The following is a 12,442-nucleotide window of genomic DNA, read 5'->3' as shown; positions in this document are numbered from 1 at the left end:
ATTTGGGTTCAAGTCCTGGCTCTTCCTCTTAACAGTTATTTCAGTTTGGACAAATGATTCTCTCTGGGCCTCTGATGAGACACAAGTGCTGGGTTCTTGTGCTACTGTGTGTAAGGTTTTTGTTGCCAATAGAAGTACAAAGCTGTGAGGCAACCCTCCATCTATCTGTAGCTCCTTAAACTACATCACACAGTGGGATCTTGTTTGTGAGAGGAGGCCTCAGCTAGAAAGGATAGAACTTGACTGAAAATTAGATTTTCTGATTCTTCATAGTATTGCCAAGCAAAACCACCCTACATAATTAGCGAGGCCTCAGTGAGACCATATGCCCTAATGATGGTCAATGTGTTTATTGCTTGGAACAGCAGAGAAAACTGAAACAGGGCCTCTACTAAGGACATCTGCTTAGAACCACTGCAACTTTTTCTTACTCAATTCAGCCAGCTCTTAGTTTTTTAGCCATTATGGCTAATTTGGGTGTTTCTCATCCTTCCATACTCAGCTCAGGCCTACAGCAAAGTCCTTGAAGGCCTGGGGTGGTCTTAGTCACCGGCCTGCACTTACAGTACCTTCCATCTACTTCTGCTTACTACTTGCTGCATTGTACCAAAATGCACTCACGAGTCTGACTCCCATGCACACTTCCAGCTCCTCTACAATCAAGTTTGACACCTCTCCCCCCGTTCCAAGAACAGGGTAGAAAACAAGAATCTGAAAACCCTGATGGTGTTTCCCGGTGCCAGAGACTGTCCTACGCAGGTTTCACATACCTTTTTTTTCTTCCATTACATCCAGGAAATAAACACTATTATTCTAAATTTTAAAATGAAGCAACTAAGGCATGGAATGGTTAAGTACCTTGGCCAAGGTCACACAGTTATTAAATGGGGAAACTTGGAGTGGAGCCAGGAGGCCCTATAGCCAGACCCCAAACTCAGCCACTAACCCTATCTTGCCTCATAGATTGTTGGTAAATGTTTAATTAGATGAACATTACTCAGCACAGGTGAATACATACAAACATCTGGTCTTGAAGGAAAAAGAATATTCTTAAAATCTCAGATTCTTACAAGTTTCCTTGGGACGTAGATAAATTATAACCAACAATGTTTTCTAAAAACTTTCTATAGCTTTGATTTGCACATTACACAAAATTCCATTGGATCGCCAGAGGCCTCTCTGGGCAGCAATGTTTTAGTAATCAACTGTTCACTTACTACGTGCTTCCATGGAAGGGACAGAAGCTTCGGGATGTATGGTCAATGAACTTGGCGTTTTTCTTTTTTTCAAACTGCCGGCATCAACTGTTGAGGGTCTGAACACTAACTTGCTATCCTTGAAATAAACTGTGCCTGCCAAAATCCATTCCCAAAGCTGCTCTGATTAAGTAGTAAAAATCATTAAGGGACACAACCACTGTTAGTGCCTTTATTCAATGGAAGACACTATTCAACAGGGCAGGGGCATTTTAAAGTTCCTCATTAAAGCACTTACTACTGAAAGCAAAAGAAAAAAAGGAAGTTATATTCCAGAACTTCAATGCCCTTGTGTTTACAGAGTGACCCGAGCCCTGGGTGGTAAGAGGGAACAGTCTATTATGGTGTGTGAGAACTGCACAGAAGGTGGCAGGGTATGACAGAGACTGAAAAGGATCTGAGGGCTAAAAGTAAAAAAAAAAAAAAAATTCTTTAAAAAAATCAAATCCACACAAAATCCCTTACACTACATGGCAGCAGTAGTGTAAGGTCCCTACAGTATCCATTGAAATAATCATGATGGCAATGATAACGATGACAATGAACTAACAAATAAACTAATAAGACAGACTAAGCAGATTATTTTTTTCTCTTAAAAAGTTTAATTGCCAAGTAGTAGAATCAGATATATTATTTCAAAATAGAAGAGTGCAGTGAAATTTTCTCTTATTTGTTTTTTCCTTCATTCATTTATCCGTTCATTCATTCACTCACTTTGGCAGCCCAGAGTCTCTGTCCCTCCTACAGCACTTGGATTCCTGTGGGGAATTCTCTCTTGCGTCCCCTTTGTAAAGTCTCAGTGGAGCCCAAGGTGCTGTGCCTGCCCTAGCTTGCCCCATGGAAGTCAGTGGAGCTTCTTTGGCCAGATTGGTCATCTCAGTGCCTTTGTGGGGACAAGGGGTAGGCACATGACCTAAACTCAAGTTCAGCCAGAGGACTTCATTTTCCCAGGACTTTGATGTAAAAATAGAAACAAAACTGGTGTAAGATTACCCATTCATTCCTGTGAGTACACGTGCTCAAGATAGACTATCCAGATGCCTGTTTCCTGTCTGCCACATGCCAGGTTCTTCACCTGCCCTTGAATTCTGTGCACTTTCTTATGCTCTTCCAATATTTACCCTTTTTCCCCAAGCGAACCCAATTCTGTTCTAATTGTTGGCCTCAGAGAAAAAAAGTGGTGGGAACCAGTAGAGCAGGGACCCAAGTAAAAACCGTGTTGACTAAACTGGCCAGCTGTGTCCTAAGTCAGGATAGAAGCTAGAAGGGGCGCAGGCTGGGGATCCCTGGGAGATGGGAAAATACTGTGGGATGCCAAGTGTGGTAGTGACAGGGGAGCAAAGGTGAAGGTGGCCAACATTATGGCATTAGGGAGACAGACTAAGCCCCAGGAACACAGTGTGATGAGCTACAGCCCCAAAGAATGTTTATACTCTATGACAAGTTTAGGACTGTAAGTGGACATTGTCATATTAGAAACAGCTTCCACAGCACATAAAAACCTACCAGGAAATGAAAAAGTCCTTAATTTCCTCACTCAAAATTAATGTCTGAAATAAAGCAACTAGATCACAGATCACAACTTAATATTCTAGAAAATTTAAAGAAAATGTATAGCATTTCTCTTCCTTTTTGTAGTTTGCTTACCTTTCCCATTCGCTGGTCTGAACAATGAAATTAGACTGTCATTTCCATGTATTTAGATCTGATTTTTACAGCCCCACTCATCATTAAGACCCAAAAACCTTCCCACGAGTTTTATTTTCATAAATTCACTTAGCATGAGCTTCTGTAAAACTATATAATATCACTTTTAAAAAATCAAAGTTAAAAATTCTTCCATTTAAAGCTTTACCAAAACATTTTTCTGGATTAATAAATATTGCTAGACCCATGTTAGCTCATTTGTTTGGAAACAAATAATGCAAGGAAAAGTATAAATGGGAAGGGATCACTTTGATCCATGGAATCTCACCTGAACAGGGACTCTCTTGACAGCCAGATTTCATTCTGCTTTACAGTTTTCCAAGAAAAAAGTAGCAGCAGCAGCACAGTGGACACAGTCAGGGTGGTGGCCCCACATCGATTTAGCCAAGTGCACAGCTTGCTCAGTCCATGCACAAAAAGGATGCAGTAGCCCATGCTGGAAAACAGGGCGGGGAAGCACAGTTACTTTGGGGGTGCAGTGGCATCCTCCTGAGCATTCCATCCTATATAGCTAACTTTCAAATGAAGCTAGTCCTGTGATAGAGAAACAACAAACATAAACCCCATCTTACACAGCATCGACGTGTTAGCTCTTGGACAGCTACGCTGGCACACTGGCTAGTTCTTTGGCATTAGTGTGGGGAATAGGTTCATCTTGTAGGCTCAAACTGCCTAGGGTCTCAGCAGCTCAGGCCTCATGACAAGTCCCTCATGCATGTTCGTGAGTCCTGAATGGATTCTTTGAACCTTGACCCCTGCATATTACTGGCACTGTGTGTCCAAATGTGGACTCTATGCTACAGCAAGTCACATCACAGCCCCCTCTCAGGTACTGGGAAGGATGCTGGTCACCAAAGGTCATTGGTGTCTGTCTCCAGAGATATGTCATCTAGTATGTCTCCACTGTGGCCAGTCAAGTCCTTAAGCTGAAAGAAAATCTACCCACAGGCCAAAGCCTGAGCCTTGTAGCTTGGAGCTTATCACAGACAGGCTGCATTGATAAGATTCTCTTCCTGACACCAGCTCAGCTTTCCAAACAGACACGGAGAATCCCTATGCTATCAGAGTGGAATGTTGGCAGGCTGAAATCATGTCTGTAAAAGGCTCTGGCTCGGTGGACAGAACATGGTTCCTAACATCATCTACGCCCCCATGGGGGTCCTTCTTGCCTACCTACTGGCCTCCAAAAAACACAAACATTTAGTTGTATCCATTATGGCTTTGTGTGTTTTAGTCAAAGTCCACTTCATGCTAAAGATGATAACTACAAATTATTATAGAATATTTTAAGAGTGAAGCAAGCTTGTGTAAAGAAGTCCTGTTAGACTACTAATGCTCTAAAAAGCCCAAAACTGATAAAGCCCACTTACTTGTTCAATTATTTATTCATTCGCTCTCTATTATGTGACTGGCAATATGCCAAGCACTAAAAATACAATTATGAACAAAACAGAGGCCTTGCCCTCAAACAGCTCCAGTCCAGTGAAGGAGGTCGGCTTTGTAAAAGGAAACACCTGACTGCTCTCATTTCTCACACACCTCCTTTAAAGGAAACGCCTCTCCACGTTCCTCCTGGCTGCCTTCCTAAACGTCTGTGCTTTGGTATCAAGGGCAGCACAAGACAGAGGCATTGAGGTTCCTGACTTGGAGACCTTGGAATCAATTCAAGTTGGAGCTCCAATTCCATACTTCAAATTGATTGGTCTAGCTCCCTCAAGTTTTAGGGTTCACTGCTTGGCAAAAGGGAGTGACCACCCTACTCACCACTGGGGGATGATGGTTTGAGCTAAGGAAGCCCATGGTCCTGATCCCCTTTCCCAGCCACTAAATTTGATTGCCACAAGCACCTTGCAGAGCCTTGCAAATGCCAGACACATCACTGGTGAAAAAAAAAATAAAAAAATAAAATAAATCCAAACCCTTCTTTCCACTTCCACAGCTCTCTATATTTGGTCTTTAAGGCATTACGATTTCCTAAAAATCTCCCATTTTTGTACAGCCGACCATGCTGATGTCATTACTGGTCACCATGGCAGCTTAAGCTCATGAGGCTGCTTGCCATTTACTCCCCTAGCCCCAGCCTGATCCCAAACCCTGACCGAGCAGAGTACTTCTCTGGCCACACAAAGGCCTTCTGGGCTCCATTCTTTCATTCGCCAGGTATTTCATAAACACTGATTATGTACCTGACACTGTGACAGGCACCAAGAACAGATCCGTGAATAAAAACCGGACCATAATTCTGATTCTTGTGAAACTCACACGGGTGGGGAGACACAGCTGATGAGCAAATGAAACAAAGAGTATATCACATAGAGTAGCTTGATTTGTTGGGTGGGAAAAGCCCAGCAGGAAAGAGAAAGCGGGAGTCCAAGGTGAGGAGGAAGTTGAGATTTAATACAGGTGGTAAGGGAAGGCCTCGGTGGAAAGGTGACCCGTGGACAAAGTTCTGAAACGCAAGGGGTGCGCCACGCAGACACCCACATCTGCAGGGACGGCTGTCTTCTCGCTCCTGCCTTCATAAAGAGAAGAGAAAGGGGAGCTGACTTGCAGAATTAGGTCACAGAGCTCCTACAGATCCCAGGGCCACATTCCACCTGCTGTCCCACTGCTACAGTTTTGACTTGAGGGCTGACCCCTGTGTTCCTCGCCCCTTATCACACAGCTTCACCTCCTTCCTTCCCAGCCGCTCTGCTCATGAAATCTCAGTTGTTGTTTTCTGTCTCTGCGTAGGAAACAGAGCTGCCATCTGGCAGAGCGGTGGGGAAGGAACACAAGAAGATTTCAACAGCTCTGGAGCAGTGGCTGCCGCAAAGTGGCAGAAGACAAGCAAAAATAATTAGCTGTCTTATATGCTTATATGTTTGTTGAGTGCCTCCTATGTGCCAGGCACTGTGCTAAATACTTTACATGGGACTGTCTATAACATATATAGGACAAGGGCAGTACTGGCTTTAAATATATTATCTAATTAAAAAATGTAATCCTCAGTATTTTCCATTTCATAAATGAGGAAACTAAAGCTTGTAGAAGTTAATTTGCCCACAGACCCAAAAGCTAGTAATAATCAGATCAGAAGGTCTATGGCCCTAACACTGCTATAATCCAGGAGTCGGCATACTTTTTCTGTAAGGGGCCAGGGAATACATATATCAGGCATTTCAGCCCTAAGGCCCCCGTCTTTTCTACTCAATTCTATTTTTGTAGCAGGAAATCAGCCATCGACACTACAGCATTGAAATGTTTCTTTACTGTGGCATTTCATCTTTAAACAACTCAAGCAGCAGGGGTGAGAATTGCCCTCCATCGCTAGGGGCAGGGCAAGTCCTTTTAAAGGGGAGTATCAAGCAAATGAGAAACTACATGCTTTTCTGGCCTCTAGAAAGATGAAACCAGACACGAGTTTGCTCTGGTTTATCTAGCTGAGGAGACTCTGGACTCTGACCAGAGACCTCTACGCAGAGCACAGAGGAACTCAGGGAAAATCATACCCTGGAGAACCCAGAGCCAAACTCTGGCTGCTAAATGTTTGGGTCAGCTCAGCAACAAGATGCATTTTCAAACACGCTTGAGTGCTTACCACTGCTGTCCCAGAGAATGGAGCTAATCACTCGGACACAGAGATGACCTCTCACTCACAGGCTGATGCTGCCTCCAATTTTGAACGTGATTTATTGACAAGTTCCTCAGCACGCAGTGCACACAATAACCAGAGACACTCTCATCTCTTCTTTATACTTTTATGATGCACACCCAAAGGAAACTGAACAGGAAATGCAAATAAACAATGGTTTTCCATTCACAATAGAATAAAAAATGTTTTAAACCTGTTTGAGAACTTTGTGAGCCATTAGGCATCCTGTAAATAGCACAAATGTGCTTTCTTAAACCTTGCCCAGAAGCTCTTAAGTGATCACAGAACAACACTTTCCATTTCCATTTCCATCAACCTGAAAGGATGACAATTTTCCACCTCTGGGCCAAGGATTTCATAATATTTGCTATGGCTTCCCTTTTTGTTTAATTACATGCAGCAAAGAGAATCTCTTTGTTATTAAGCGGAACAGAAATTCTACCTTTTAACTTAACAAGTTCAAACAACCCGCTGAGAGTGTCCATAAATTTATCTATCACATCACCGATATGAGACAGATCCAATCTTCCCATCTTATTACTCTAAAAAATTCCTAACTTTAGAGAGTTTAATGAAACACATCCCTAGTTAACTTCATTCGGATCTGCTGAATCCTTCCCACATGGCAAATTATTCAATGGTAAGATCTCATTCCAGTCTCATGGGTGTTGACCCCACGTGGAAAGACAGTAACACCCCGGATGGCTGAGCTCAGAGCAGGTGCTTCACTCTGTAGTTGGGGGCACAGGGAAGTCCATAGACTCCTCAGGTCAAATTTAACCTGGAAGCTGCCAGCTTCTGTAAGCCAAGACTCACTACTGTCCCTGTTCCTGCCTTGTTCTTCTACCTTAAATATTTCACAGACAGGGAAATTTCTCAGAAGACTGAACATACTTAGATTTGAGAGTGTATGAACTTTCTAAGAAAATGACCCCTAAGGCATCTCTTGTGCATTCATTCACCTAACACCCCATCCTGAGGATACAAGGCAGGTATGAAAGTTTCTTTATATTTATTTCCCCATGAAAAAGATTCCTTTTTTTTCTTTTTTCAGCATATCTATGGAACAACTGGGAGGAAAATGCCACTGCTTTCCCCTTCTGAGAGCTACCTAATTCTCTTTTACTTCTTTCACAATGTGATGCTTCCTCAACCTCACAGTTCACCTACCGGCTCTATAACAGATGAGAGCTCTAGTGGTAAAGAAGGCAAGGCTCTGGAGTCAGAACAAAACCCTGTTTGAACCTCAGTTCTGACACTGGTGTTTGATCTCGGATAAATTAAGGTCTCTAGTTCATTTTTTTACTTTGTAAAAGGAAATAATATTATATCGTGGACAATGCCTGATACACACTAAACAGTAAATGATAACATTAATTTATGTTAATAATAATATTATTATTTGGAAATTATTTTCTGTGACATAGAGTATAAGGCAGGAAATGTATAAAGTTTGTATTCCAGGTAGAAACAGATGTCTCTATACCAGCCTCCTCTAAATGTAGTAACATCCTAAGGCCTCCGGGATATTATTAGCTGCAGTGGAACAAGAGTGTTCTGGTACAGGCTTGAAGTTTGGGGGTTCGCAGTGAAGAAAAGGAATTTACTGGAGAATAAAGGGTCTGAAACTGGATCTTCTGTGCCATTCATGAGTTCTGTGGCCACAAGAGACTTGCTCAAGCTCATGAAGCCTTATTTATTTATGTTACTAGGGCTTAACATCGCCTGCCTTAAAGGCAGCTTTAAATACATTTACCTTAAAGGGCTGCTACTTGGAGTAAATGAAATAATACATGTGGATGTGTTCTGTGAACTGAACACAGGTATCAGTGTCTTCAAGTATTTAGTATGCTGTACTCTATTACATCAATAAAACATACTGCATATGTCATTAAATTATGTGGTTAGATTTGTAAATACACATTAAGAAATCCACTTTATCAAAGTCCAAACTGACCAAACTATATAATTTATAGAGCAATTATAAGCTTTTTAAAGGCATTCACCAAAATGCCTTTACAACTACAAAATCCCTTGTACAATATTGTTTGATTCAGAAGGTTTGATCCACACATCACTTTTACAGAACAAAATACTGCAGGGAATAAGATTCATTTGTAGAATGTGAAAAATATAGCCATGGATTTTTGTTAATGTGAATTCCCAGATCTCGGACACCACGAGCACTAAGCAAATCTCCTACGCGTTTCAAACCTTCCTCTGCTCTGTCTCTATGAAGGGAAAGAAAATGCAGTCTAAAGTCTAACCTTTTTGGCGAGTTCACGCACAAGGAGGAAGCTTTTGTATTCAACGTTGATAAGCAATAAAACATTACCTGTTGGAAAGTTCAAGCCTACCGCTTAAGGACAGAGAACATTTCATTCATTTTTGCACCATGAGCACTGGGCATACGACAAGGGCGGCTCCGCCAGTGTGGCCGGACCCTGCAGCTCAGGGATCAGAGGCTAACATGGAAACAAAGGCGGAGCTGGCAAAGAGCCAATCCAGGACGAGCATGGAGATGACAATGCCCACGGTGACTCGGTGCCCAGAGAGCTGTCCCCGCCCAGGATGCGGGGCTCTCCCACGGTTGGAGCCTTCACTCCACACCCAGCCCCTTTCCCTCCAGCCTGGAGAGAGTCCTCACAGCCACATTTCCCATCAGGGCCTCGGAGGCCTTCTGGCCAAAGCCAGACCCTTCCCAACTAACTCCAACTCCAGAGCTATTTCTGAGAAGTCAGAAAGGCCACCTTCTCCGCTGTCCTAGGGCACACTCATCTCCACCACCTGCGTTCTGTCGCTCCTTCCTCCGCACACCACCCTGTTCTAGAGGCAGCTTCTCCACACTTGGAACAAAGGTGTACGGGACCATGCTCTAGTTGTTGCTGCCCCTCCACTATTCCCCGTGTTAACACACACATGATCACATAGGCAGGTGCTGTGTCCCGTGCCCGGTGTTCTTTAATTCTCTACAGTGATCTCTTATGAAGCATCTACTGTGCCTGGAACTGTGACAAAACACGGACATGCGAGATGGTGGTCCCAACTCACACGAGAGCAAGATAAGCCAGGCCTCTAAAGGAGTGTAAAGGACATTTTCAGATTGCTGAAAACTGCATAAGGAGCCACGGGTTTGTGACCTCTGTCCCTGTGCCGAGTCCAAGAGAAAAGGGAAAGATTCACTAATAACAACAAGGGGTCCTGATGGGAAGGAAGCTGAAATGGCAACATTTGAGTCCATCCATGCCCTCCAGGTAAAGCCACAGCCAGCTGTGCGGGATGCTGAGTGCGTGACATCTACTCTTTGGTCTCCTCCACTCACAGGCGCATCCCATAACCTTCGGGATCGTGTCTTACGAGGCTGACATGCTGAGCTAGGGAATGAAGATGAGCTCTGCAGAATCGAGGGTGGGAAGAAGAGGGCTGAGGAAGGGGGAGCCTACACCTATGTTGTGTGGATTTCCTTTGACTTGGGTTCACCCCATCTCCTCATCTGCACAGGGTAGATTAAAATAATGACTTGCAATTACCTGGCATAGCTTACAACGTTTTTCACATATATTATTCTGGTCTCATCTGAATCCAAATTATACCCTCCAAATTTTACTTTTTAATTCCTGTTTTTTAAGACACTTGCTATCCACCATTTAGGCCTTAACAGACATAAGCATTCATCTTTTACAGCTAACGGGGTGCTGTAACATAAAGGCGGTGATTGCAGGCTAGTAAGTAACTGTTCAAACTTGTCCTCACCTTGCGCCCTGGGCTGAGCACAACTAATTCAGCACCACAGATTGGCCAATTATCTTCAGCCCGTGAGCACCGCCTCTCAGCTCCTTTCATTCTCACCATCACTCTGTTCTATTTGTCTGCGATTAACCACCTCTGGTTTCAGAACACATTCAGTTCAGTCCCTCAGCAGAGTCCTCCTGCTTCCCTTCCTGGTCATGACCTTCACACAGAGCTCACCCCCATGATGTCTTGGTGACTGGCCACCAGTCTGGTGCAGCTCTAGTACCGCCCCTACCTGGGCACTGCCCTGGACAGTAACCCTCACTGGATGGAACAGTTCATGCTGGCACAGCCAGAGCAAAGAGACAAACAGACTGAAGTCAAATATCCCCATCCTGACCCTATGGTATTCCAAAGAATAACATGAATCGACTTTTGTAAGCCCAGTATAGGTGAAAGACCAGCAGGAAGCCTCTGACTGTGTGACACTGGAGGTTTGCACCACCCAGAAAGGATTGGAGATGTGGGACAACTTGACAGATTCAGCTTTCTTTTTTAAAAAATATATCTTTATTGATTTCAGAGAGACGAAGGGAGAGGGAGAGAAAAACATCAATGATGAGAGAGAGTCATTGATTTGCTGCCTCCTGCACCCCCCCCCCACTAGGATCGAGCCCACAACCCAGGCACGTGCCCTCACCGAGAATCAAACCACAATCTCCTGGATCCTAGGACAGTGCTTAACCGCAGAGCCAAGCTGGCTGGGCCAGACTCAGCTTTCTTATAAAATATGGTGAATAACATGGAAGAGACTATACTTCAAAGCATTAGAATACTTCTCAACATAAAAAGACTTTTTTTCATTACCCAAATCCTAAATTTCCCCTCCAACAGTATCACTGATCTTTACTTTGCTTTCTCGTCAGGCCGTGTGGCAACTTCACCCTCTTGCTCCCTAGGGTAACAGCATTTCTCCTTCCCTTTGCCACTCTCATACCACAAAAGAACTTGTTATTGTTTTAAGATGACAGTGACAGAAACGTATATAAATGAATTCAGAGCTTAAAACTAAATAATAATTGAGTGATTTGGTTAATTTAGCCAACACATATACACACACTTATACACACATATTCTCACAGGGCGGGTACACTTGACGGTGCAACTATGAAAACTTCCTATCAATCTATCTCTTAGATTGTACTTGAGTGGCTCTATGACAAGCCCAAGTTGCTTTTCCTATCCCTCTAATGTACTATACGATGGGAATTTCAAACAAAGTATAAAACTAAGAAGCAAAGAGACTTAATATCTGGCTTAACCTTGCTTTGAGCCCTATTTAGATATTAGGCTTCCGCCCAATTCCTGAGTATCTCCCCACTGAGGTTTGATCTTTGGTACGGACAGGCAAACCTCTGACCTGCTCTCGTGGCCTGCAGCCTCTCTTAATAAGCTCCCTGTACTACTGCTCCTTGAAGAGGGAAGTCTGGCATTGCCCTTGCTGCCAGGGCCCCATTTCCTCCTGACACACATTCCTTGTTGCTGCTTGCCTACAGGAACTTCTGATTTTCAACCTGTCCCTGCTGCTCATGAGGACACCCTTTCATGTCACAGAGGGAGCCTGTGCTCGTGGAGATGTTCTCCTTCTTTTCCTGCCTTTCCCCAGGGAAACACGTCTCCCTTTCCCTACTGGGCCCATCCTGCGGAAACTGAGCAGACATAGGTGGCCCCACTCCAATGCATGACAAAGTTTTTGTTTAAGATCTTAAGGGAAAAAACTCATGCTTTCTACAAGGTTATCTGGAATCACAGAACAGTTGAACTTTGGAACAGAAAGACATCTCAGAGACCATGTAGCAGAGATTACTGGAAGTTTAGATTTCCCAAACTAGTAAAATATCCAAAAGGGGGGAGCTGCGTGGGGGAGGGGAAACTGACAGAGGGTTGTGTGCCCCTCATGCTCTCAGTTTTGGGGAACCACTGAGCAAGCTCAACCCTCTGGTTTTACAGTTAGGAACATCGTGTCCCCAAGATGGCCATGCAGTGGGGGACCAGGCTGAGCTGTGCTGATTCCCAGTTGAGTCTCTTCCTACTGGATGGCTAAAGTCAGTTT

At 43.8% G+C, this 12,442-nt stretch overlaps 1 protein-coding gene across 3 annotated transcripts in view; it reads right to left on the bottom strand.

The window, feature by feature from the left end:
* Positions 1 to 12,442, bottom strand: part of TMTC1 (transmembrane O-mannosyltransferase targeting cadherins 1) — a 236,810-nt gene that overhangs the window by 66,787 nt on the left and 157,581 nt on the right. For all 3 annotated transcript variants that reach the window (XM_016199096.2, XM_016199095.2, XM_087814742.1), the window contains one exon: positions 3,232 to 3,399. In XM_016199096.2, coding sequence (XP_016054582.2) covers positions 3,232 to 3,399 — 168 coding nt within the window. The remainder of the gene's footprint in view (positions 1 to 3,231; positions 3,400 to 12,442) is intronic.

Source organism: Miniopterus natalensis, chromosome 2 (genome assembly GCF_054644295.1).
Source record: "Miniopterus natalensis isolate mMinNat1 chromosome 2, mMinNat1.hap1, whole genome shotgun sequence".
Taxonomy (NCBI): Eukaryota; Metazoa; Chordata; class Mammalia; order Chiroptera; family Miniopteridae; genus Miniopterus; species Miniopterus natalensis.
Note: the sequence above shows the minus strand (reverse complement) of the source record. Positions and strands in the feature narration are given on the sequence as shown.